The 22,972-nt window shown below is 41.2% G+C and overlaps 1 protein-coding gene across 20 annotated transcripts in view; it reads left to right on the forward strand.

Moving 5' to 3' along the window:
* NRCAM (neuronal cell adhesion molecule) overlaps positions 1 to 22,972 on the forward strand; it is a 275,589-nt gene that overhangs the window by 194,267 nt on the left and 58,350 nt on the right. For 9 of the 20 annotated variants that reach the window (XM_025449225.3, XM_049096334.1, XM_025449227.3 and 6 more), the window contains 8 exons: positions 4,503 to 4,703; positions 6,925 to 6,942; positions 9,830 to 9,935; positions 12,083 to 12,279; positions 13,623 to 13,745; positions 18,823 to 18,993; positions 19,498 to 19,554; positions 21,480 to 21,591. In XM_025449225.3, the coding sequence (XP_025305010.1) occupies positions 4,598 to 4,703; positions 6,925 to 6,942; positions 9,830 to 9,935; positions 12,083 to 12,279; positions 13,623 to 13,745; positions 18,823 to 18,993; positions 19,498 to 19,554; positions 21,480 to 21,591 (890 nt within the window). In that variant the 5' untranslated portion in view covers positions 4,503 to 4,597. The remainder of the gene's footprint in view (positions 1 to 4,502; positions 4,704 to 6,924; positions 6,943 to 9,829; positions 9,936 to 12,082; positions 12,280 to 13,622; positions 13,746 to 18,822; positions 18,994 to 19,497; positions 19,555 to 21,479; positions 21,592 to 22,972) is intronic. The other 11 variants (XM_049096332.1, XM_025449241.3, XM_049096337.1 and 8 more) reach the window with 3 other exon arrangements.

Here is a 22,972-nt window from a genome sequence, read left to right on the forward strand (position 1 = left end):
GTGGGATCCTTTTGGGCTAGGAGGAAATTAGAAACATGTTCCTTGGTGCTTCTCAAAGTTTACCTTGTTATTTGAAGAGACCATTACAATCTCTGTCCTCATCTAATCCCAGACTGCTTTTCCTAGTGTGTTTTCATGGTAATGTAGTTGTGGTAGATTTAAGTATGACTTTGTTGATGTGTTAATGATGTAGTCATTGTCCATTTATCATTGACCTTCCTTCCCTAGTCTCAGACTCAGCATCTGTGATGGAAGACTACAAGCATGGGCTAGAATGGACATTAATGTGCTCATTCTAATGGTAAATATTTAAAAAAATATAAAAAGTAACAATCCCCAAGTTGACTGCAGAAAAACACCCTTCCTAGTCAAGATAGTGTCACATCCAGTGAGAGAGACCAGACACTGATGGTCACACATAATCAGTGTGCCCAAGGGCATCCAGTCACATAAGAATATTTGTTTATTGGCTTAGAGAATAGATAATGTTATGTTGTACAAACAATGACCCACCCATGTTGGGATGCAGAAAATGAAATGGTGAGTAGTGCATGGTCTTCCGGCTCTGGTAAAGAGCTGATATATTTTCTTCATTAAAATAATCTCATCTTTCACTTGAGAGAAAAAAACAAGGATTTTATTTTCTTTCAAATGACAAGACTTCTTAAGTGAGCAACAGGAGAGCTATGTTTCTTGGGCTTCATATGAATCCTTTGTCAAAACTTAAGGATTTTCTTTTTAAATATATGGTAAATAATGCAGGGGAACATTTGCTCTGTGATTAATATACATTTTGGGCAAAAAGAAATAAGGGAACCTTGACTTGTGTTTCTTTTCTGATGATGAAAAATTTACTGAGGAAGGGAGAGGTTTCTCTCCCTTCTGTTTCAGAAGTTCTGTGGGTAATATGTGAAGAGTTGCTTTGAATTAGCTAAATGAAGGGAATTATTAAAAGGCTTTTCTGTTTATCAATACTCTGGGGTGATTTTAACAATATATGTGGTTTTAAGTATCAAGGTGAATTATATTCTGAACTTGGATCTACTAGTTGTCTGACCCTTGGTTTCAGCTCAGGTCACAATCTCAGGATCCTGGGATTAAGCCCTGGGTTAGGCTCTCTGCTTAGGCTGGAGTCTGCTTGAGATTCTCTCTCTCTCCCTCTGCCCCTCTCATATATGCTGTCTGCCCCCTCTCTTTCTCAAATAAATAGATAAAAATCTTTAAAAATTAAAAAAAAGTGCATTTTTTTTTTTAAATTTCAACCTGTGTTGTACTAACCTACTCTTTGGCCCTGACTAAATATGATGCTATTTCAAACTGGGGTTTCATTCATTTAATGTAATTGCATAAACAGTTTAGTTTTAACTCACGGTTCTCAGGTAAGAGAGAATGACCAACAATTTGCAAGGTAAACCAGAAGACAGATGGGTTCCTAGCAGGGCCGGGCGTTGACATCAATATTGGGAGTGTGGAAGTGGTGGTTTTTCTTTGTAAGACATGCAGAGCACATCACTCTTACAGAAAGAAAGCTCAATTTTCTGTAGCTATATTTGATTTTCACTTTGACTGAGAGCTGGGGACCTAATGCTGTCCTTAGGCACTGAGTTTTTCACCTATGATGGCATACGTAGGAGGAGTGGGTGATTTTCCATGGGCAGGAGTCAGAGGATGGGCAGGGCAGTTGCTCTGTCCTCCCCAAAGAGAACCTACCCTGGAGACAATTTTGTGGCTATTGGTGCCATTAGCTTACTACTTCTGCAGAAAGACCACATCTAGCTCATGACCTTCTCTCATTGCAAGGATTTATTCATGTCTCTTTAAGTAAGTACTTTCTCAATTTTTCTTAAAATTTGAATTTTTTCTTTATGCGACACTGTGATTTAACGGCAATACCTTATTCCCTATAGAGTCTGAAAAGGTAAAGCAGATTGAATGATGCTTCCTTTTACAAGAAACTGCCTAGCAGTTTTCTCTATTTGGGAGGATGAATGATTAAGGCAGGCAGGCAAAGGAAATAATAAATTAAGAACTTAGAAATTGTATGTAGCTGCTTAAGATCTTATGGGCATTGCAATTGATCGGTACATCTTTTTTTTTAATATTTTTATTTATTTATTCATGATCGACAGAGAGGGAGGGAGGGAGAGAGAGAGGCAGAGACACAGGCAGAGGGAGAAGCAGGCTCCATGCACCGGAGCCCGACGTGGGATTCGATCCCGGGTCTCCAGGATCGCGCCTGGGCCAAAGGCAGGCGCTAAACCGCTGCACCACCCAGGGATCCCCTCGGTACATCTTTTAGAAAGTGCTTTAGTTCTCCTGTACCTCTTCAGAGAGCTAGGCATGTAAATGGGATACAGCCGATTAGCCTGACACAGAAATCAGGCAGGTGTGCTGTTTCTTCTCTCAGCTTTTGATTCTGGAGTTATCTCTCCATATGTGTGCTATGTAACATTAAGTTGTTTTGGTGCCATTTATTTGTATTTTCCGTAAAGCTCGTGTATAAATTCAAAATTTTGATTTCAACAGAAAAATCACAAGAGACCTAAATAAATCTGATTAAATGATGGAGATATGTTTTGCACACAAAAAAAGGCTGATGTATGTTTTGGCTAGAGATAGTTAGATGAGCTTCTGTATCAGCCTCTTGAAGTTTAATGGGCATGATTGTTTATATATTGTAATATGGAGAGATAAATTTCTTGGATTGTAAACGAAACCACAGAATATGAGTGTTTCATTCAGAAAACAATATTTATGTACATATAGTGTCTACATTTAGCATAGCAAGTCCCCCTTTTTTTTTGTTTTTACCAAGAAATGTCCCAACTGCAATTGTCATCAGGTTCAAATCAGAATTCAGTTGCTAGCAAAACACATTATCAGCCTTGTTTCATGTCCCTTTTATACATGTAAGCTCTCTTCCACACACAGACATGATATAACTAATTTGACCAAATAGACGAAGGTTTGGATTTCAAAGCCAGTAGTATAAATATAAACACAGCTTTAGGTAGACTGCATTCAGACTGCGTATCTGAATAGAAACCTCATCTTCAATGATCTTAAATCTCTATTTCTTTACCCTTTCCCCCCTTCCTTTTTTTTTCCTATAAATATTTATATACACCCCATGATGTGCCAGGCACTGTGTTGGGCTCTGGGGACATAATAGGAAACAGTAAAGATGTAGTCTCTAACCCTTAAGAGGCTTTCAGTTTAAGTGGAAAAGATGGATGTTATCAAAATACACCATTAGCCAAATAATAAAAATCACACAAATCACTCAGTAATTAAGCTTTGGGAGCTGCCCTCATCTGTAATAATAACACCCCTCTCTCTTCTGAGAGAGCCATTGGTCACTCCCACCTGTCCTCATTAATGAGAAGACATGATTAAACGCTTCATGCTCTTCTGTGTAGGACACTTTGTTGTGCCAGGCACACTATGGGGGGTTGACAGGAGAGGGATACAAAAGTGGAAGAGACACCACCTTTGCCTGAAGGAGTAGGGTAGAGAGCCTGCATACCAAAAAATAGATCTGTTTATTTCTGTATCTGTATGATATACATCATGAGTGAAACTAGGAATTTTAGGAATTCTTAGGGGAGGGGTGCAGTGACTTCTAGTTTGGTTGATCAACTAATATTTCCATTTCAACTGATCTATAAAGAAATGAATTGGACTTTGATAAGGAAATACGGTGGAGAGAGCATTGCAGGTAAAAAGAACAGACAAAGGCAAGAGGGTGGGAAAATTCAGAGCATTTTGAAGGAGTGACCCGAGAAAGAGAAACAGAAATAGACCATCAAAAAAAGAAAAAAAAAAAAAAGCATTTTACAAACAGGAGGGGATAAGTTTGGTAGGATACATTGAGGCCAGATCACTGAGGTTTTTTTATTATCTGTTTAAGGAGATACTGAACTTTATTTGGTGGATCCCACGGTTTAGGAGGGTGACTGCTGAGGAAAGCTTGAAACTGGGAACCCGGGGCACATCTACTGCCCTGGACTAAGTGAGAGATGGGGATGCCCTAACCCTCGGTGGTTCAGCTAGTAAATAAATCAGTATTTGGGATTTGAAACGAAATTGCAGCAGAGCCCTGGACTTTCCCAAATATAATCTCTAGAACAGAGAAGCCATTAAGCATTCCCTCTAAATTCACTTTCTAGTCCATTTATATGTCCAGGGGTTTTTTTTGTTTTTGTTTTTGTTTTTTTTTAGGAATGCCATGATAGCCTCTGATATAAATACAGATATTTAAAATGGGAAAACCATAAGGATGGCAGCGTGGACAGATTTTGCTTGACATCACTACAAATATTTCTGACCTGATTTTAGCTGATTTATGAATAAATGATTATGCCCGTCCTGAGAGTTAAATATTTAAAAGTTAGCTCCGTTTCAGAGTTCATGTATAATACAGAACTGATTTTCTGGGCTGCGGACTTCGTCTCATTTCCTTCTTTATAACACGCCATAATTCTCATTCTCTCCTTTTTCAGTTCCCTGCATGAAAATTATTTAAACGTCGCACGCGAATCTTTTGTGAAAGAAGAAAAGGAGATTCAGTTTGCGGGTCTCAGCAGGAGTTAAGCTAATGCAGCTTAAAATAATGCCGAAAAAGAAGCGCTTATCTGCAGGCGGAGCGCCCCTGATTCTCTTCCTGTGCCAGATGATTAGTGCACTGGAAGTACCTCTTGATCGTAAGTATTAATGTTTTAAAGCTGTTACACCCGGGAGTCAAAGCCTCCCCACCATTTCCCATCCCTGTGAGCTGTGTGAATGCAGAAGGTGTCTGTGTGATACTGAAAAGCTAATCAAAATTAATTTGGCTTTTACCTACAGCACCTGGTGTTCATAAAGAGTCTCACCACAGAAATGGCCATTGAACCGGTCAGACCATTGTCCCCTCCTGGTCATTATCTTTCTTCCTCCTCAGATGTCTTTTGTGTACCATGGGGGGTAGGGGGATGGAGAAGGAGCGAATGGTGGGCTGCCCTGATCCTCCCAATGGGCGACTCTTGATAGGAGCAGTCCTGCAAGGAAACTCTGTGAATCACTTTGAAATGGCCATGGAGACTTCCCCCACTTGTCTCCTCCCCACTACTCCACCCCACCCTGCCCCACCCCGCCCCCTCATGTGCTCACAGTGCTCTAGGAAGACTGGGGATGGTTTCTCAGCCAACCACACACCCCTCGGCACCCCCGAGACTACCCATAATTCATTTCTTTCCATCCCAACCGGTCAAAATTCACAGTACAGATCAGTACAGTACAGTCTAGATCCAGGAGTCTGGATCTAGGACGTGGATCTTACCTAAAGCCTAGAGAAAGATCTTTGGTTTTAAAAATGTGACCAGAGACCACAATTTAAATTTCGTGGAGAAAACAAGTCATGTGCAGAAACACTATTTGAAATGGACCAGCAGCAGCTACTGTGTGAGCCCACCCCGTTTCCTAACAGGAAAGTCACGTGCTGTGCTCTCCCTACTTTGGGTGGCCTGGTTGTGGAAAATAAAGATAACACTGGGTTCCAACTGGTCACGGCTCTTGCAGCAGAAACCAGAATTTCAAATTTGAGCAGTGACTGTACTTCAGATTTGGCCTTTATTCTTGATCTGCCTGACTTCTTTAAATCCATTAGCTTCCTGAATAGAACATCTGTTTGGCAAGCTTTCCAAGGCGCAAGGATGATAGCACTTTTCCTGGGGGCTCTTCAATTGTCAGGATGTCATTTTTTTGCCAAAGAAGGTTGCAAGTCCCAGTGGGAAGACATTAAGAAGAGATGTGGTTCGCCCCACACTTCGTTGACTTCCTTTGCTGTGCATCTAGAGTCTAAAGGGCAATAAAATGCAACATTTTACTTCCTTTCAAAAAAATTTTCATTCATGGACCTTAATTTCAATTTAAAAAAATGTATGATTGTTTAAGCCCGTTGGAGTTGGATTGCCCAGGTAAGCATTTGCCCTAGCAGGTACACACGGGACAGACAAAAGCACTTGAGAGAAATGGGCCTTTGTTCTCTCTTGTGTTAAATATATTCTCCCTTAATCTGACTGCTCAATCTAACAATTGGGGGGGAAACAGTCACCTACGGCTAACTCAATTATCGCTGCTAATGGAGAAGAGGCATAACCATGATGAAAAGAAAGTCACGGACAACCCAGGCGCTCCTGCATTAACCTTTGCAAGCAGCAATGACAGGCAGCACTGCAGAATCATTTAAATTGCATGCTAATGTTAATTTCTTCCCCACCCCTGCTCCTGACACCCCAACTATCTGAGCTGCTCCTTGGTGCCGGTACTAGCAACCCCTGGGTGAGGAAGGATTCTGAAGCAGAAATATGCTAACACCGCTGAAAAGTTCAATTACGGACTTGAAGATGAACCATAGAAATAGAAAAACCTAAAGCCAGTGTTGTATTTGGCTCGGATGGAGCACCATCATTGTAGCGACGTCCCATTGTTAGGTATGATTACCATGTGCATAGTGATGTCTGGGATAATAGGATCAGACACGACACAGTATGTGACAACTCAGATTAATTGTAGATTTCAGCTATTTTTCAAATTGAACATAATTGCTTGTCCAGCACAACATGCATGGAATGGAATTAGCCATTCCTATTCCTAGAAGAATCCTCTTTTTTTTTTTTTTTTTTTTTGCTTACAGCATTCCTTTTGTTCTTCCCTATGTTTATGCGGGATGGCTGCTGCAGGAGTAAACAAAACCATCAATGGGAGTGTCTTTCTTTGACCACTTCACGGCTTCCACCATCACCCATCACCGTACTGGTTTTTTAGGTCAAACCACATAGACAAGATGCCCCTTATATCTCCAGGGTCCTAACGTTCTTATTACTAACATCTGGTTTTCTTTAATCCTGTGTGCCCACTCACCTGCTGATATTGATGGGGAAAAAGCAAAACTTCTTGAAGACTGTAAGTGTCTTTCTGTAATTTCTAGGCAGTGTGAAAATTTGGCCATGTCTTTGTTTTCGAATTAACACTGTGAATTGAACGCACACGTTTATGATTTGTGACTAACGTCTTTTTAAGCATGTGCATTTCTTATGGCTAAACATTGATTTAAACAACCAAGGAGCGAGTTTAACATATTCCCTGCATGAATTCTGAAGACTCAGGTATCACTCTTTCCTTTACCAACACTCTGCTCTACTAACTTCCAAGCTTTATTCACATCTGATGTAACCTCAATGAGAAAATTCATGAAACTTAAAGAAAATGCCTGTCCAGTTCTAAATGCCATTAAATGCTTGCTGGCATAAAGGCATGTCTTTTGGTATCTTTCAGAAGGTGAATGCACGCGGATGCTTCACCAGGTCAGCAGGGCCATCCGTGCCTTGTCCTGCTTCTTCAGGACTGTGTAGTGTTCTGGCAGCATAATGGCTCAGCGACTTTGACTATTGTTCTGAAGCGTGCAGAAGACAAATAAGCAGCCCCCACTTAACATCGTTTCTGAGTGGCTTGCTCTAAGCAAAGACCTCTGCTGTCTCTGGCAGTTGGGCAGCACCTAGTATCTACCTAAAACTTAGTTTTCGGGCATTTGAAAAATAATTCCTTTGAGATTGGATTAACCAGAAAAATCATGTAAAATCATCTTTCCGCTTATAACCTCTGAGCATTTGTTAGTTGCTAGGTGACCTAAGTGCTTTTCAAACAGGTGCCCGTAGACAGTAAACTCCTGGCAGCTAGAGGAGTGGCATCTGCAGCAGACCTGTGAACGGAAGTTCTGGGTTTGAAACCACCAGGCTCGCATCTCTGTTACTTGCAGAAAAATAGAAGGAATTGGACTGAGGTACTTCTGACAGTCCCCACCACCACTCCCCTGAGCCACCACCTGGGTGGTGTGGTTTCCACCATTAGAGTGTGAAATTCTGGGCTTCTTTCCATCATCCCAAACTCTAGACTCCAAGAACCTAAAGCATCACTCAAAGATGAAGCTGGTCCAAATGAAAATGATTATGACAATAATTCACATGGAGCTAACGCTGAACTATTATGGTATTGGCACGTACCAAGAATCTTACACAGGTTCTTTTATTGACTCCTCCCAGTGACCCTAGGAGGTAGATACCACTTTTAAACCCAATTTTCTGTCTAAGGAAAGTGAGGCTTACAGAAGGTAAGAAACTTGCTTGAAGTCACAGCTGGTAAGAAACAGGGTGGTTTCTTAACCCCCAGACCGGAGTGCTGACCAGAGTGGGAACTGACAGGGCTTCAACAGTGAGTGTTCCTTGTAGGGTAGTGGAACCTGGGAAGAGCAGCGGGCCAAGTGAAAGCATGAGATGAGGGTGGCTTTTGCTAACCGGAGGGGAAAGTTTACTAGGAGCATAATAAATGGAGAGGAATGAGCTCTGCTTTTCATCAGGGCTTTCGGTATCATTTGGATAGTCAGAGCCAGCATTTTACTGTCCGTTGTGGTGGACAGCAGCAACAGGACAGGAGACCAGACAGGTGAATAGAACCACGTTTGCAGCTCATCAGGCAGGGAAATGATAAATTTAGCCTTGGCAGTAATTAACCACAGTAGAGAAAGACAAGAGCAGAGGGCAACTAGTAAGCTTTGGAAACACTTGGTTGGCAGGTGGGAGAGGTTTCAGGAAGCACAGAGCATGGGCAGAGAGGAAAGGGAAGAGCCCGGATATGAAAAGCTTAAAGGATCTAGATAAGTCTTTGTTGGGGGAGGGGGGACAGACCGTGTGGAGGGCTGTCCTGTAAGATGTTTAGCAGCATCTCTGGCCTCTCCCCGACAGATGTCACTACCACCTCCAGCCCCCATGGTGACAACCAAAATTGCCTCCAGAAATGGCCACATGTCCCCCAAGGGGACCCTGGGTTAAGAACCACTGGTCTGTGTAAATGGCTCTTCCTGGGGTTGTACAGGCAGTGGCTTCCACCAGGAGAGTTTGGTCCTCTTCTCTGCTTTGTGCCTTCCTAGTCAAGCCATTTTCCTGCCCTAAAAGACAAACGAAGTCGAAAGAGATTGTTTTCTCCAATTCCTGTTCTAACATTCTGTGATTCTGATTTCACAACAAGGACATGAGGATCTTAAGCGTGGCTTGAGCCCTGGACATCCAGATACCAGCTTCCTTCAGATTCAGTTGTTCTGGGTCAGAACAATTTCCCCATCCAATTTGAAAATAAATGAGCAGATAACACTTTGAAGAGCAAAATGGAAATGTCTCTTATAACCAAGCACTTCCCAGTTCCACTGATCTCCTAAACGAGACTGTTCTCTCTTTGCTGCTAGTAGCCACCTACCTCCTGGCTCTCATAAGACATGCCAAGCCCCCAATTTACTCATCTTTTTAATGTTAACTTCTCAAATTGATTTGTTCCCAACAAATATTAATTCACATTAGTATACTAATGAACTATAGGCCAGTTACTCTTTCCTAAGAAACTCTCATTTACCTCATAACTTCATAAATTTTATTGAAAAGCATCATTTGAACAAAAAAAAAAAATCACAAGAATTTCTCATTGTTACATCAGAAAAGAAATAGTCTTAATATTAAGCTTGTTTTGGTGATTATTTTCCCAAACTTTTAGGGGGGGTAAATGGGCTCTGTGAATCCCTTTATCTGTGAATCCCTATAAAGTTACCAAAAGGAAGCTGTGCCTTGACTTCAAAGTTTTAGGAGACTTTTAGTTAAAAATCTAGCGAAGTATGTGCTGCCATAGGAATTGCTAAAAATATTCGGAACATATTTAGTCCAGGGTAAGTGATTTTGATATAGAAAGAGTGATTTTTGTTTATGATCTTAAATGATTTCTTTACATTGTTCTTCTTTCTACGATTAAGTGGTACAACCTCCAACCATTACTCAACAGTCTCCAAAAGATTACATTATCGACCCTCGAGAGAACATCGTAATCCAGTGTGAGGCCAAAGGGAAACCTCCTCCAAGGTGGGTGGCTTTCTGCTCTGTTACAGATCTGAAAACAAACTTTGGTGTTAATGTTGAAGGTAATTTCAGGTCCTGCGTATCTCTGAAGTACCACATGTAGGTTCATTCGTTTTGTCTTTCTGATGAATTAAAGTCAGATTTGTTCTTTCTTTTTTTAAAAGATTATATTTATTTATTCATGAGACACAACGGAGAGAGGCAGAGACATAGGCAGAGGGAGAAGCAGGCTCCATGCAGGGAGCCCAATCGGAACTGGATCCCAGGATGCAGGGATCATGACTTTAGTGAAAGACAGACGCTCAACCACTGAGCCACCCAGGTGCCCCGGCTTTCTACTTTTCCAACTCAGGTGTCCTCAGATTTGTTCTTCTTGAACACACAGATCATTGGGTTTCTGTACTCACAACCTTCTGCAGAGGGCTCACAAATTGTAGGGAGATGCAGAGGAAAGCCTTCTAAAAGCTCTGCTGCCCTTATGGGCAAACCTGTTTTCTTCTCTGGTCCTCAGTTGCTTCCTCTGTAAAATAAATAAGTTGAATTGGATGGCTTCAAAGATCCGCCTTTGCTCTGCAGAGGTCTCTAAAACAGTCTTAAGTGGGGTTTTCAGACGTGGCAGGGCTCAGTCCTCAGGATTCTCCAGTGGATCTTGGCATGAGCACTGCACAGTGTTTTAGAGGTGAGAGAGACATGATAGGTTATCTGGCCCCACCAATAAATTTTATAGACGAGAAACTGATGTCTGGCCATCCTCTTCAATGTAGCCAGCATCCCGAGGCTAATCAGCCGATGCTCTGACAGTCTCGCAGTAATCACGGGGGCTTTGGAGAGTTGGATTATTATTATTAAAATGTAATATGGGTTTTTAAATATCAAAGAGGTGACAGTTTCTAGATCTTTCATTTCTGAGTCTGTTGCCAGCCTTACTAGCTATCGCAGATGGGCACCTGAGAAAAAAAATTCACTGGTGCTAAACACTTCAGTATATCAAAAACATTCACAGGGGTTTGCTTCAAAACAGTATGTTCTTGCCATATTATTAGAAACTTCTAGCACCCAAGTCCAAAGGTGATGTCATTTTGTGGAGTCTTCTTCAGTTTCACACTGACTTAAGACTTCCTGCTGCTCTCTGTAAGGCGGGATTGTTCCACTCTGCACTACTATTTTTGGGCCAGATAGTTTTTTTGTTGTGAGAACAGGGGGCTGTCATGCACATTGTCAGGTTTTTAGCAGCATCCTTGTTCTTCACCTCCTCTCTGCCAGTAGCACCCACCTCCTGCCACCTCCCACCCCGAGATGTTGGGATAACCACTGCAGTAGGGTAAGCAGTGGGAAAGGAAATCCCAGTGGCCCGGGGAAAACATAGTGAGGTTTAGAGATTCATGCCTTTGTATGAGCGTGGCCTCTCTGGATTTATGACTAGTTATAAAGCATTTAATTACCTGAGTGCCATGCCTTCTATCTAAGGCAATCTTTTACATAAATGAAACTGAAAAAGAAGAATTTCATTTCAGTTGACAATTTCATATACAAAAGGAATTTGTATAAATCAATTTACAAGGAATTTACAAAATCAATCTCTAGAACTGAAAATTCTCAAAATGTATTTTATGTAGAATTACCGCTTTAAATAACCAACATTTAAGATACCACTGAATCCCTCCTCCCTTTGCATTTTGGTACCTTGAAACTGGCCTGATCACTTTTAACCACACACATGTACTAGTACCCGCGAAGGCCTTTCTTGTCACATTTCAGCCCAGAGCAAAATTTTATAGACAGGTTATCAACTCCGTGAACAATGGAGTTTACAATAAAAATGCTAATAAAGCTCTAAGAGAGAGTGCCTTGGAGACCTACTTTCTGTATTTTCTTTGAAAAATGACAGGCAATTTATGTGCATGATTTCCTCGGGACAGATTTCGGCTAGTTCCAATGAAGACATGTACCTTACAATGTATGGCCAGCACTTTTTTATAAGTCAGGACCCAATGAAACCTTTTAGGTAGGGAGCCTATTGCTCTTTGGCCGAATATGAAAATGTAATCATTATTGCTAGAAACCTACAAATCGGCTAGGAATTTGTGAAAGAGGAAGTAATCCTATTTTTCTGGAATGTTAACAAGCTTAATCCTTGATGTGTTGGGCAGCTTCTCCTGGACCCGAAATGGGACTCATTTTGACATAGATAAGGACCCTCTTGTCACCATGAAGCCTGGCTCAGGAACCCTCACAATCAACATCATGAGTGAAGGGAAAGCCGAGACTTACGAAGGGGTCTATCAGTGCACAGCCAGGAACGAACGTGGAGCAGCAATTTCTAATAACATTGTTGTCCGTCCATCCAGTAAGTGGGATTTGTCCACCAAACAGGACCCTATTTCAAGGCTGGCTCTGAGACTCAGCATCTGTTACCTCCAGATACCATCCAGATACTCTTACAAGAAAGCAATGCTGTTGATTCAACTACTCTCGCTTTGTTTTGCCTGAAAATTATTCCTTTCCACTGCCCCCTGAGTTCCTCCGTCCAATGCTTTGCCAACCCAGTGTCTTTTATGCAAACCGAGAATAAAACACCAGTAGGAAGAAAAGTGTTTCTTCCCCCGAATTGATCAAATTATTAATTTCTCACATATCTTATGTATGAAGTGAACTTCCAAACGACTGTCAGAAATAAATTCAGTGTAGGAAATGGACCATGGATAATTAACATTTTTGTTTCAGAGTTTTACTGGAAGCAGAGTGGCCTCATTACCTTGATATTATTATGGCTCCTTCGGCAGTAGTTGCTACTCATGACCTCTCAACAAACTTGTGTTTAAAGAACACGTATTTAAAGAACAGTAACCATTTGCAGTTCTGGTCGTTTTGAAACTTGTTATTACCTGTGTTCATTATTAGGGAAAAAAATTACAAACAACAAAAACGCAACTGAAAAATTTACTCATGAACCTTTCCACTCAAGCAAGTAACCGCCGTTCTTTCTGTGTTTTCTAGGCAGGTAATGCATGGATGTGTTCCAGCCAAGCTCATTCTGAAGTACTATTTTATAACCTTTTCTGACTTATCTACATATCATGTATATTCTCATATCAATCTTATACTTACTTAATAGCTAATAGCATAGAGGTGCACAGTTATTTGTTTAAACAAATCTTTTGACACTCAGTGTTTTCCATTCTTCTGTGAAAAACATACTTGTAGTGAAATTATGTATCTTCTTTTTTAAAAAATATTTTTAAATTTATTTATGAGAGACACAGAGAGAGAGGCAGACACATAGGCAGAGGGAGAAGCAGGCTCCCTGTGAGGAGCCTGATGTGGGACTCAATCCCAGAACCCTGGGATCACAACCTGGAGTCGAAGGCAGAGGCTCAACCACTGAGCCAACCAGGTGCCCCGAAATTATGTATCTTTTTAATGATTTATCTAATAATACAGATTTTTAGACCTGGCATTGCCAAGTCAGCATTCATATACTATTGATGGCAGTGAATGAAAATTACAATTTTTTTACTTTGGATTTAAGAATTATTTTCTCCCACGATAAAAAAAAAAAATTATTTTCTTGTTATCTTAATGTACATGAATTCTGAGTTACTGTTACCCCAAAAGTTTATTTGGTCCTTTTAGTGCTCTTTCTACTTTTCAATGCAGAAATAACTTAGAAGTTCTTATTTTATATCATAGGGTCACCATTGTGGACCAAAGAGAAACTTGAGCCAATAACACTTCGAAATGGCCAGTCTCTGATCCTTCCCTGTAGACCCCCACTCGGATTACCACCACCTATAATATTCTGGATGGATAATTGTAAGTTTTAAAAATACAAACTTTCTTTCTTCAAGATTCTTAGGATGATTTGCTGTCACAATGAACTGTTAACTCTTGTGATTCCTAAAATGCTTATAAAATGTTTCAGAGATGCTCAAAGAAAATAAAAGCTCGTTGAAATAAATGACATGTCAGGAAATAAGCAACATGATTTTCCTGAGCACCTACTGTGTACCAGGCACCGCTCAAAATAAGCCAGATTTCCTATTTCCACCAAGCTCATATTCTATGCAGTGGGAATAGTTAGAGGTGGAGATGGAAGCAGAAATAAATGCACTTATAATGTAGGTGTCAGTTGGCAATATATGCCATGAAGAAAAATAAGCAGTTTTGAGCAGAGACTTAAAGGAATGAGAGAGCAAGACAGGCCCCTAAATGTCCAGGTGGACGGAAACAGGCAGGCCCCAGGCAGGAGCATCCTGGTGCCTGTAAAAGCCCCAGAGGGCACTGTGGCCAGACCAAGGTAGCCCAGAGGGAGGGAGACAGACACGGTTAGAGAAGTCCAAGGCTCAGTACAAAGTGCTTTGGCTTTTGCTCTGAATTAAGTAGGGAGACACCGAAGGAGTGACTGCACCTGAACCTAACGGCATAGCAGTAGCATCCCTTCATTTCCTGTGTGGCTTCCAGAGGGGACAACAGCAGGGTAGGGATGTCTGCCAGGAGGCCACAGCTGAAATCCAGGCAGGAGCTAACGGAGACATGGACTCGGGTCAGGGCCATCAAGTGGAGAACAAATGGTCCGCTTCTGGATATGTTTTGGATGTAGAGCCTCCAGGATATATTAGGATCAGGCTGGGGGCACGAGAGGAAACGACCAAAGATGAAGATAGAGTTGAACACTGAGCAGCTGGCGACATGGAATCACCATCTCCTTGAACAGCAGAAGCCCATGGATGGGGGTGGGGCAGGGAATCAAGCTATTTGGGATGTGTTATATTTTTTCATTTAGGTTATTTTTTTTTAATCTCCAACAACAGCTAATATTTATTGGGTGTTTATTAAGTGTCAGTTCCTTTGCTGAGAACTTTACATGGGTTATTGCATCAATATTTTTATGACAACTCTATGGGGCATGTCTGATTATTCATCTCCTTTTTATTTTTTTACATTATTTTTTATTAAAGTATAATAATGTCCTGTTAGTTGCAGGTATATATCATAGTGATTTCATATTTTTGCACGTTACGAAATGATCCGTGCAATAAGTCTCATTACTATCTGTCACTATACAGAGTTATTACAATATGACTTCTTCCCTACGCTGTACATTATGTCCCATGACTTACTCATTTTATTACTGGAAGTTGGTGTTCGTTAATCACATTCGCTTATTTCTTTTTTTTTTTACATTCGCCTATTTGCCCACCCCCCAGCCCCTCCTCAGTTCTGGTAACCAAGAGTTTCTTTCCCACATCTGTGAGTGTCTTTTGTTTTGTTTTTTTAGATACTACATATAAGTGAAATCATATGGTATTTGTCTTTCACTGTCTAACTTATTTCGCTCAGTGTAATACTCTCTAGGTCCATCCATATAATCACAAGTGGCAAAATTTCATTCTTTTTAATGTTGAATGGTATTCCATTGTATATATGCCACTTCTTTATCCATTCATCTGTGGATGGACACTTGGGTTGCTTCCATATTTAGCTATCGTGAATAGTGCTGCAATAATGTGTCTCTTCAAATTGGTATTTTCATTTTCTTTGGATAAGTACACAGAAGGTGGAATTGCTGGATTGTAGGGTAGCTCTATTGTTAACTTTCTGAGGAACTGCTGTACTGGCCACACTAGCTAGCCTTCCCGCCAGCCGTGCACAAGCATCCCTTTGCTCCACATCCTCACCAACACTTGTTATTAGGTTTTTTATGATAATAGTTATTCTGACAGATATGAGGTAATTCTGCTTTTTAGATGAGGAAACTGAGGCACAAATGAAGTCATCCATTAGGTTATTTCACATCCGTTTACCGCAGTCTTATTCTTAAGGGTCCTCTTGATTGCTGCCTCACCTCCCCGCCCAAACCTCCTGTGCTAATAGCCTAGCATGTTACCTTAGAGGTAGCACAGGGTTCTGCTTGGAGACCAAGAAAGCAGGGTTTTGGAGGTGCGAGGTCCATTGGACAGCCATGAGGAGGTGCCTAGCAGGAGTTGGAAGGCAGATACAGGGTTCTGGTAAGCAATGCTGGAAAAGTAGTGCAGAGGGGCTCCTAGAGCCAGGGGCTGGGTGAGAGAACTGGAGGAGAAGGGGTACGGAGACCAGGAGCCCCTCAGGGGAACTTAAGGAGAAACCAGCAAAGCAGATGAGAAGGAGCAATCACAGAAGAAGAAAAGAACAGAGAGAGCAGTGTCCTTGGGATAAGGTGAAGCAAAGTGTCAAGAAGACAGAACAATCAACAGTTTCAAAAGATCAGATAACTTGTTATCTGACTGAAAAACAACTATTCAACGTGGCAACATGGAGATCACTGTTGACCTTGAGAAGAGTCCTTTAGGTGGAACGGTGGGAATGAATGCAAAATATTTGTAGGGAATACAGTCTATTTTCAGGGCCATGATTTCCTCTGAATTCACACTGTTCACATTTCTAAAGAGAAAATAAGCTAAATTCTAAATTTAGAATATTTGATTTCCAATCGTGACTCTTCCATAAAAATACTCAGGGAAAGTATCCCAAAGAAGTGAAAAATAAATACATAAGTGAAGAAATGAGCAAACGTATTTTCCTGTTACTGCATCACAGCTTTGGAACAGATTTTGAAAGAATACATAACAAATCAGATTCAAACAAGAGGTGTATGGGGTCGAGAATAACAGTATCCAAATGTCACCACTCAAATGAGGCCCAGTGTTCGGTCCTTGGTTCTAATTCAGAAACGATAGCCTTTTTTCACTTAATAAATAAAAGAATACATGTAAAGATTTAGGTTCATCTAAATATGTAGCTTTGTTTTCCATGTGGTACTCCTTAGCTGTGTCATTTACCTACATTTTAGGCTGTTGGCAAAGGATCTGGACCTTTCCAAGGAAATTGCATCTGGAATACGAGAAAGAATTCAGATTTGTGTAGCATTCTGTCTTGCAAGATGACATTACCAAGTTTTTCCTATCTGCCTCCTTTTTTTTTCTAAGTGTAAGGCAAAGGAACTTTGGGAAAGTCATAGGAAAGTCCTACCATCCTCTTGAAGTCCCATTCCCTTTCACTTGACCTACCAACACCCATCAAAAATAAAATACCAAGAATCAGAAGAGAATAAATGTACGCTTATCTTTAACTCTTTGTGTTCATTAAATAAGTGTACATTATTTTCCTGAGTTGGTTTTTCTTTTTCTTTTTCTTTTCCTTTTTTTTTTTTTTTTTTTTTTTGAGGGAAAGCACAAGCAGGGGTGTGGAGGGGCAAAGGAAGAGGGAGCAAGAATCCTAAGCAGGTTCCACACCCAGCATGGAGCCCCACACGGGGCTTGGTCTCACAACCCCAAAATCATGACCTGAGCTGAAATTGAAAGCCAGACACTTAACTGCTTAGCTACCCTGGTGCCCCTCCTGAGTTATTTTTAAAACAACTCTTTCCCTAGGCATTCATGGCTTATAATCATGAATTTACAACCACCAGCTAAATCTCCAACTTGACTGAGAACTTGGCTAACAGGGCCTACCTGCATTCTTTCAAGCTCCGAATGCACATTTTCCCGCCCCCAAGGAGCTGCGGTCTTTCTCTCCCAATTTTGCATGTCATGTAATGTTAGATAGGGCACCTTTTGTAGGAGGAGCATACTGCATGGCTCAGACCAGAGAATCCTCCAGAAGACAGAACACCTAGCCCCAAGGCTACTGGAAGGTGCAGGTTTCCTGGTTCTCTCACTTCAGAGGCACAGAACTCTCAGTTAGGGCTCCGGGAGCTGAGCCAGAAGCTTCAACACACACATTAGCCCTCCAAGTGTAAGTTCATGTGTAGATCAGCGGCCCTACCTCCCCGCGTCCTTCATCCTTCAGTACCTGAGGCTGGACAGTTCCCTAAATGGACCTGAGGGGAGGTAGCTGTGAAGCTGGAAGGTCAGAGTGCCGACTTGATTTCATTGAATCACGGAGCCCCTTGCAGGGGCCTGGTGCCATTAAGGGCTACAGCAGACCATCTCTGTCCTCCCAGAACCAAAATTCTAGTGCATAAAGACAGGCAACAAAGCACACGTGGGACAAGTAAAAATATGTCATAGGTTAGAAGGAAAGAAAAAAGTCATGGAGGGGAGGAGGCTAGGCTGGGCGGGCCTCTGAAGGGCTCATCTGCAGCATTACATCATTGCCACACGCTCTTGTGGATTGTCCTGTGTGCTATCCGATGCCTCCAAGGGCTTGCGGGGGAGGGAGCCTGGGGAGCCTGGGGTGCCTCGCATGGGCCTTAGCTCGCATTTAGGTGCTCTCACAGTTTTTGGTGTCTGACCAAGCATGTGGAGGCTACCCAAGTTAACTTTCTTACAAGCTTTTTATTTTTTTTATGTTTTTTAAAGATTTTATTTATTTATTCATGAGAAACTCAGAGAGAGAGAGAGAGAGAGAGAGGCAGAGACACAGGCAGAGGGAGAAGCAGGCTCCATGCAGGGTCTCCAGGATCACGCCCTGGGCTGAAGGCAGCACTAAACTGCTGAGCCACCTGGGCTACCCTCTTACAAGCTTTTTAAATGCGTTTTCTAAGATACGTGTGTCTATGGGTTTGACAGCTCTATACATAACTGTTAAATACTGGGAAAAGTCACGCACACTGTTTCATAAAGCATTTTTTTTGGTTCACACTTGCTTAATACAGCACTTGACTGTGCAACTCTAATCTCATCTCTGCCCCCACTCCAGAGAAATGAGGGTCTGGCAGGCACAGTTGGAGTTTGCATGTGTCATGCTGTTGTTTCAACAGTTACTTGCGTTTACTGGAAGAGCTTTGGGGGACTAGGGGGGAGATTCCAGTGAAGTTCACAAAACTATTAGTAGATACATTTATCTTAGTCATTGGGAAAGTGGCCACTTTGTGATGGAATCATCTGGATGTCTCTCTGCCTTTCTCCAGCCTTTCAGAGACTTCCACAAAGTGAGAGGGTTTCTCAGGGTCTGAACGGAGACCTTTACTTCTCCAACGTTCTTCCGGAGGACACCCGTGAAGACTATATCTGTTACGCCAGATTTAATCACACTCAGACCATACAGCAGAAGCAACCTATCTCTGTGAAGGTGATTTCAGGTAAGATCTCAGCCTCCTGACTCTCGCCCTTTCAGTGATGTTTACAAGCTTGCATAAAATATATTAACTAGTAAACACTATGACTTTGAGGCAAACAGGTTCATTGATCAGGAAACTACGTGTGAGTAGTTATTGGCATGTTGGCAGGTAAAGAGCACACATAACCTGAATGCTGTATTTGACATTCTTTGCTGATGTGATATTACCATTGCTGTTTAAATGATAACTTTCTGAGTCTCCTTGGTATCCAGAGCATTTACATATGCTTTACGCCCCGCCATGCCTGTAACTGCAGGCCTGAAGCTTCAGCTGTTTCTATATTGCCAGCTGGGGTCGCTGAGTGAAGTAATCAGTCACGTACAAAGTTAAAGTCTGTGTTTCTTGGTAGGGGTGGCACTTGGTCAGCATAGCTGTATATATGTTTGCTTTTGTTGCCCGATACTTTTTTTGTAGTACCTTCTCCCCTGCTTTTTTGCATTCTTCATAATATTCTGTTTATTTCAGTGGATGAATTGAATGACACTATAGCTGCTAATTTGAGTGACACTGAGTTTTATAGTGGTGAGTTTCGGTGACTGCAACCGCTACTTCTCTCCTTCATCATAGAATTTAGTTCACTAACTTCACCTCCATAGCTATTAAACCTAATTTTTTCATGAAAGTCCTGGTTCCATGTTTAATACCACTAGAACAACTGCGTGTTTCCTACGAAATTTAGCTCTAAGCTTACATCATGTCACTAAAACATTTTCCACGTTGTATGTATAATAATGAAAATTATTATCACTGTTTTCATGTAAAGCACCATTTCACGTGATTTGGGGAAAAAACTCTTTCGTGTATGTTCAGAATTATATTTTTCTTTCTTTTTTCGTCTTGTTCACAAACTTTTCCCATTAACCAAATAAGGGTGCATTAGCCTGCTGGAATACTAACTTGTCAGTCTGTTAGTAACCTTTAGCAACTAACAATAAGTGGCTTTTGATAGTAGATCATCACATTTCCCATCTGTTCTCACATGACATCGTCAATGTCATATAACCAGCAATAGTATTTCTCTTAGTTTTGTTTAAAACTAAGCCACTATCTTCAGTGGAAATAATCTTTTTTTTATAATAGAGCATTTAAAAATGCTTTATTCTTAAAAAAAAAAAAAGAATTTGATTTCCTTAAGGGAAGTGTGACTCTCAAGTATAGAGTCTATCGATGAACATTGTAGTTTCTGGATATGGGGTTCCTCTTAATGATCTCTAAGGCAGAATTTCTGCTATATTCATTTTTTACCTTTGAGATATAAAGCAAAAAACATTAAACTGCTATCAATGACCAGAGTAGGCATGCCACAACTCCTGCCTTACTATTTTATTTTATTTTATTTTATTTTATTTTATTTTGTTTTGTTTTGTTTTGTTTTGTTTTGTTTTGTTTTAATATACTCCTGAAAAAGATGGGCCTCAAAACCATTCCCAAAGTGATTTCAGAGAGATAAGATTTCTTCCACAATTTCTAAAGTCTTAGGAAAATTCTCATTTCTCTCAAGTAATACCTTCCCTGGTATACAGTTTTCTCTTCTGAGAAATGAGAATAATTCATATATTACCTCTTCACTCAGTTTCCATGAACATCAAATAGGTAATGCATTTAAGTGTTGAAACTGTAAAGAGCTATGGAACCTTAAGGTGGTATAATTCCTATGTTACGTTTTTTTCTGAGAGGCCATCAGAAGATAAGGCCACATTTAAGCAAGGTTTCCATAAAATGGAAGATGGCCAATGTAGGGGCTCCCTGAGATCTCTGACTTGAGGCCTTTTTTATTTTTTCATTGAGGAAACCAACTTAAATTTATTTAACATTCATTATTCTTATTCATATTCATTATCTAACATTCATAATTCTTATTCAAATTCTTAAATTTATGGCACATAATTTGCCAGACCTCTGTCAGTAACTTTCTGGTTTGGTTTTCCATAAATCTTGCACTTTGAGGATCTTGATATTTAGACATCCACCACAGATTTACCTTCATGATTAATCAGTGGAAGTGACCATAATGTTGTCCCTCATGTAAACCAAACTACCTCTCCCATAGTCACAGCTTTTAGAAAAACCTAACATCTTCCACAATATAGTTAATTTTCTCTTTGACCCCAGCACTAATTTTAAGGGCTGGAGGGTCTGATAACATGACTTTCGATGTCCACATTTGGAAAATTTGCCAACCCGCCAAAAATTCATAAAAATGTAACCCAAATTAAAGGAATGCAGAAGAATAAAATGGTCCTTTGTATTAGTGCTTACAGAACCCACATCGTTTCTGTTCCCAGCTGAGTGAGCAATGTTTGTAAGGCAGAGAGTGTGGATGTGTAATTTAACAAATTTCACAGCGTTAAGTGGTTTGGAAAAGGGATTAGATTTTTAGGCAGTGAACTGTGTTTCTAGAAATACATATTCATAACTTTTAATCCATTTGATTTTATTATTTGCAGCTAAATCAAATAGAGAGAGGCCACCAACCTTTTTAACTCCAGAAGGCAATGCCAGTCACAAGGAAGAATTGAGAGGGAATGTCCTTTCGCTAGAATGCATTGCAGAGGGGCTGTGAGTTCATGCTTTCTTTTCTCTTTTTTTAAGATTGTATTTATTTATTTGAGCAAGAGCAAGAGGGAGCATAAGCATGGTCGGGGTGGGGGTGGGCCAAGGGGGAAGGGGCAAAGGGAAATGCAGACTCCTCACTGAGCAGGGAGCCTGACTCAGAGCTCCATCCCAGGAACCTGGGATTTATGACCTGAGCCAAAGGCAGACTCTTAACCCACTGAGCCACCCACGTGCCCCTGTGCTTTCTATCTTGATGTACATTTCTTACAAAAACCTAGTGGATTGGTAGAGAGGCCTTGATATCAAAGCAAGAATCACTGTCTTAATACTAATTCCCTCAAGCATCAAGAAAAATTTGATACTTGTTTTCAGAATAAGCCGCATGAATCTCCTATTATTGAAATATTCTCTTAATGTAATAGCGTTCCTTTTGAAATAAGTATCAGTAATCACCGCATGGTTGCTCTGATTGTAATTAGGGTGTATTATTTCGCTACTATCAGGTAGCAGCCTCAAAACTTAGCAGCTTAAAAACAATAGCTATTCATCATTAATCATTTGTCCACAAATCTCGGGGCAATTGCCACCGTGGGCTACCTCAGGATGTTTCAGGTTGAGCCTGCTCGTGCACCTGCTAGGCAGCTCAGCTCTGGACTCACAATTCTGGGGGTCTGCTGGCTGCAAGCAGGGCAGCTCTTGGCCTTAAGTTTCTCCTGTCCCTCTAGCAGTCTAGCCCTGGCTTATTCTAACAACAGAAGCACACACGCCCTCCTCGGGCCTAGCCTCAGAACGGTACAATGTCCCTCCTACTACTTCCTGTTGGCAAGTCATAAGCCTGGCTTCTCTGCAGATCCCTCATCTGTGCACACCTCAAAGCTGACGCTGCCCTCAGAAGTTATGTGCCCTTGACCAGGGCTACAGGAAGGCCTCAGCTCCGATACAAGAACAACTGTTATGTTAGGTGTGCATCAGAGGCAAGTTTCTGCATAGCTCCCTCTTAAGCCTGGCACAGAGCAAGTACTGTTGATATGGGCACATTTGCTGGACACACTGAATGGAATCTCAGAAATATTGTGATCCCATGTTCCGATCTGTGCTGTCCTTGACTTGGTAACACAGCGGGATGGCTTCACTGCAGGAGACGACACATGGAGACCTCTGCTGGTCATGTCAGGAAATCACAGTACACGCCACTCAGTTCTTCAAGTAACTGAAAACTAGCAGCAACCCCCCCCCCTCCTTAAAGATATATTAGATTATATATCTTTCCCACCAGAATTTAAAAACAAAACAAAATACCCCAAACCCTTGCAATTTTCATCATGATGGTATTAGAAAGTGGTCTAATCTACCAACCTCCAACCTTTTGGGAGTAGAGATACCC

This window comes from Canis lupus, chromosome 18 (genome assembly GCF_003254725.2).
Source record: "Canis lupus dingo isolate Sandy chromosome 18, ASM325472v2, whole genome shotgun sequence".
NCBI lineage: Eukaryota > Metazoa > Chordata > Mammalia > Carnivora > Canidae > Canis > Canis lupus.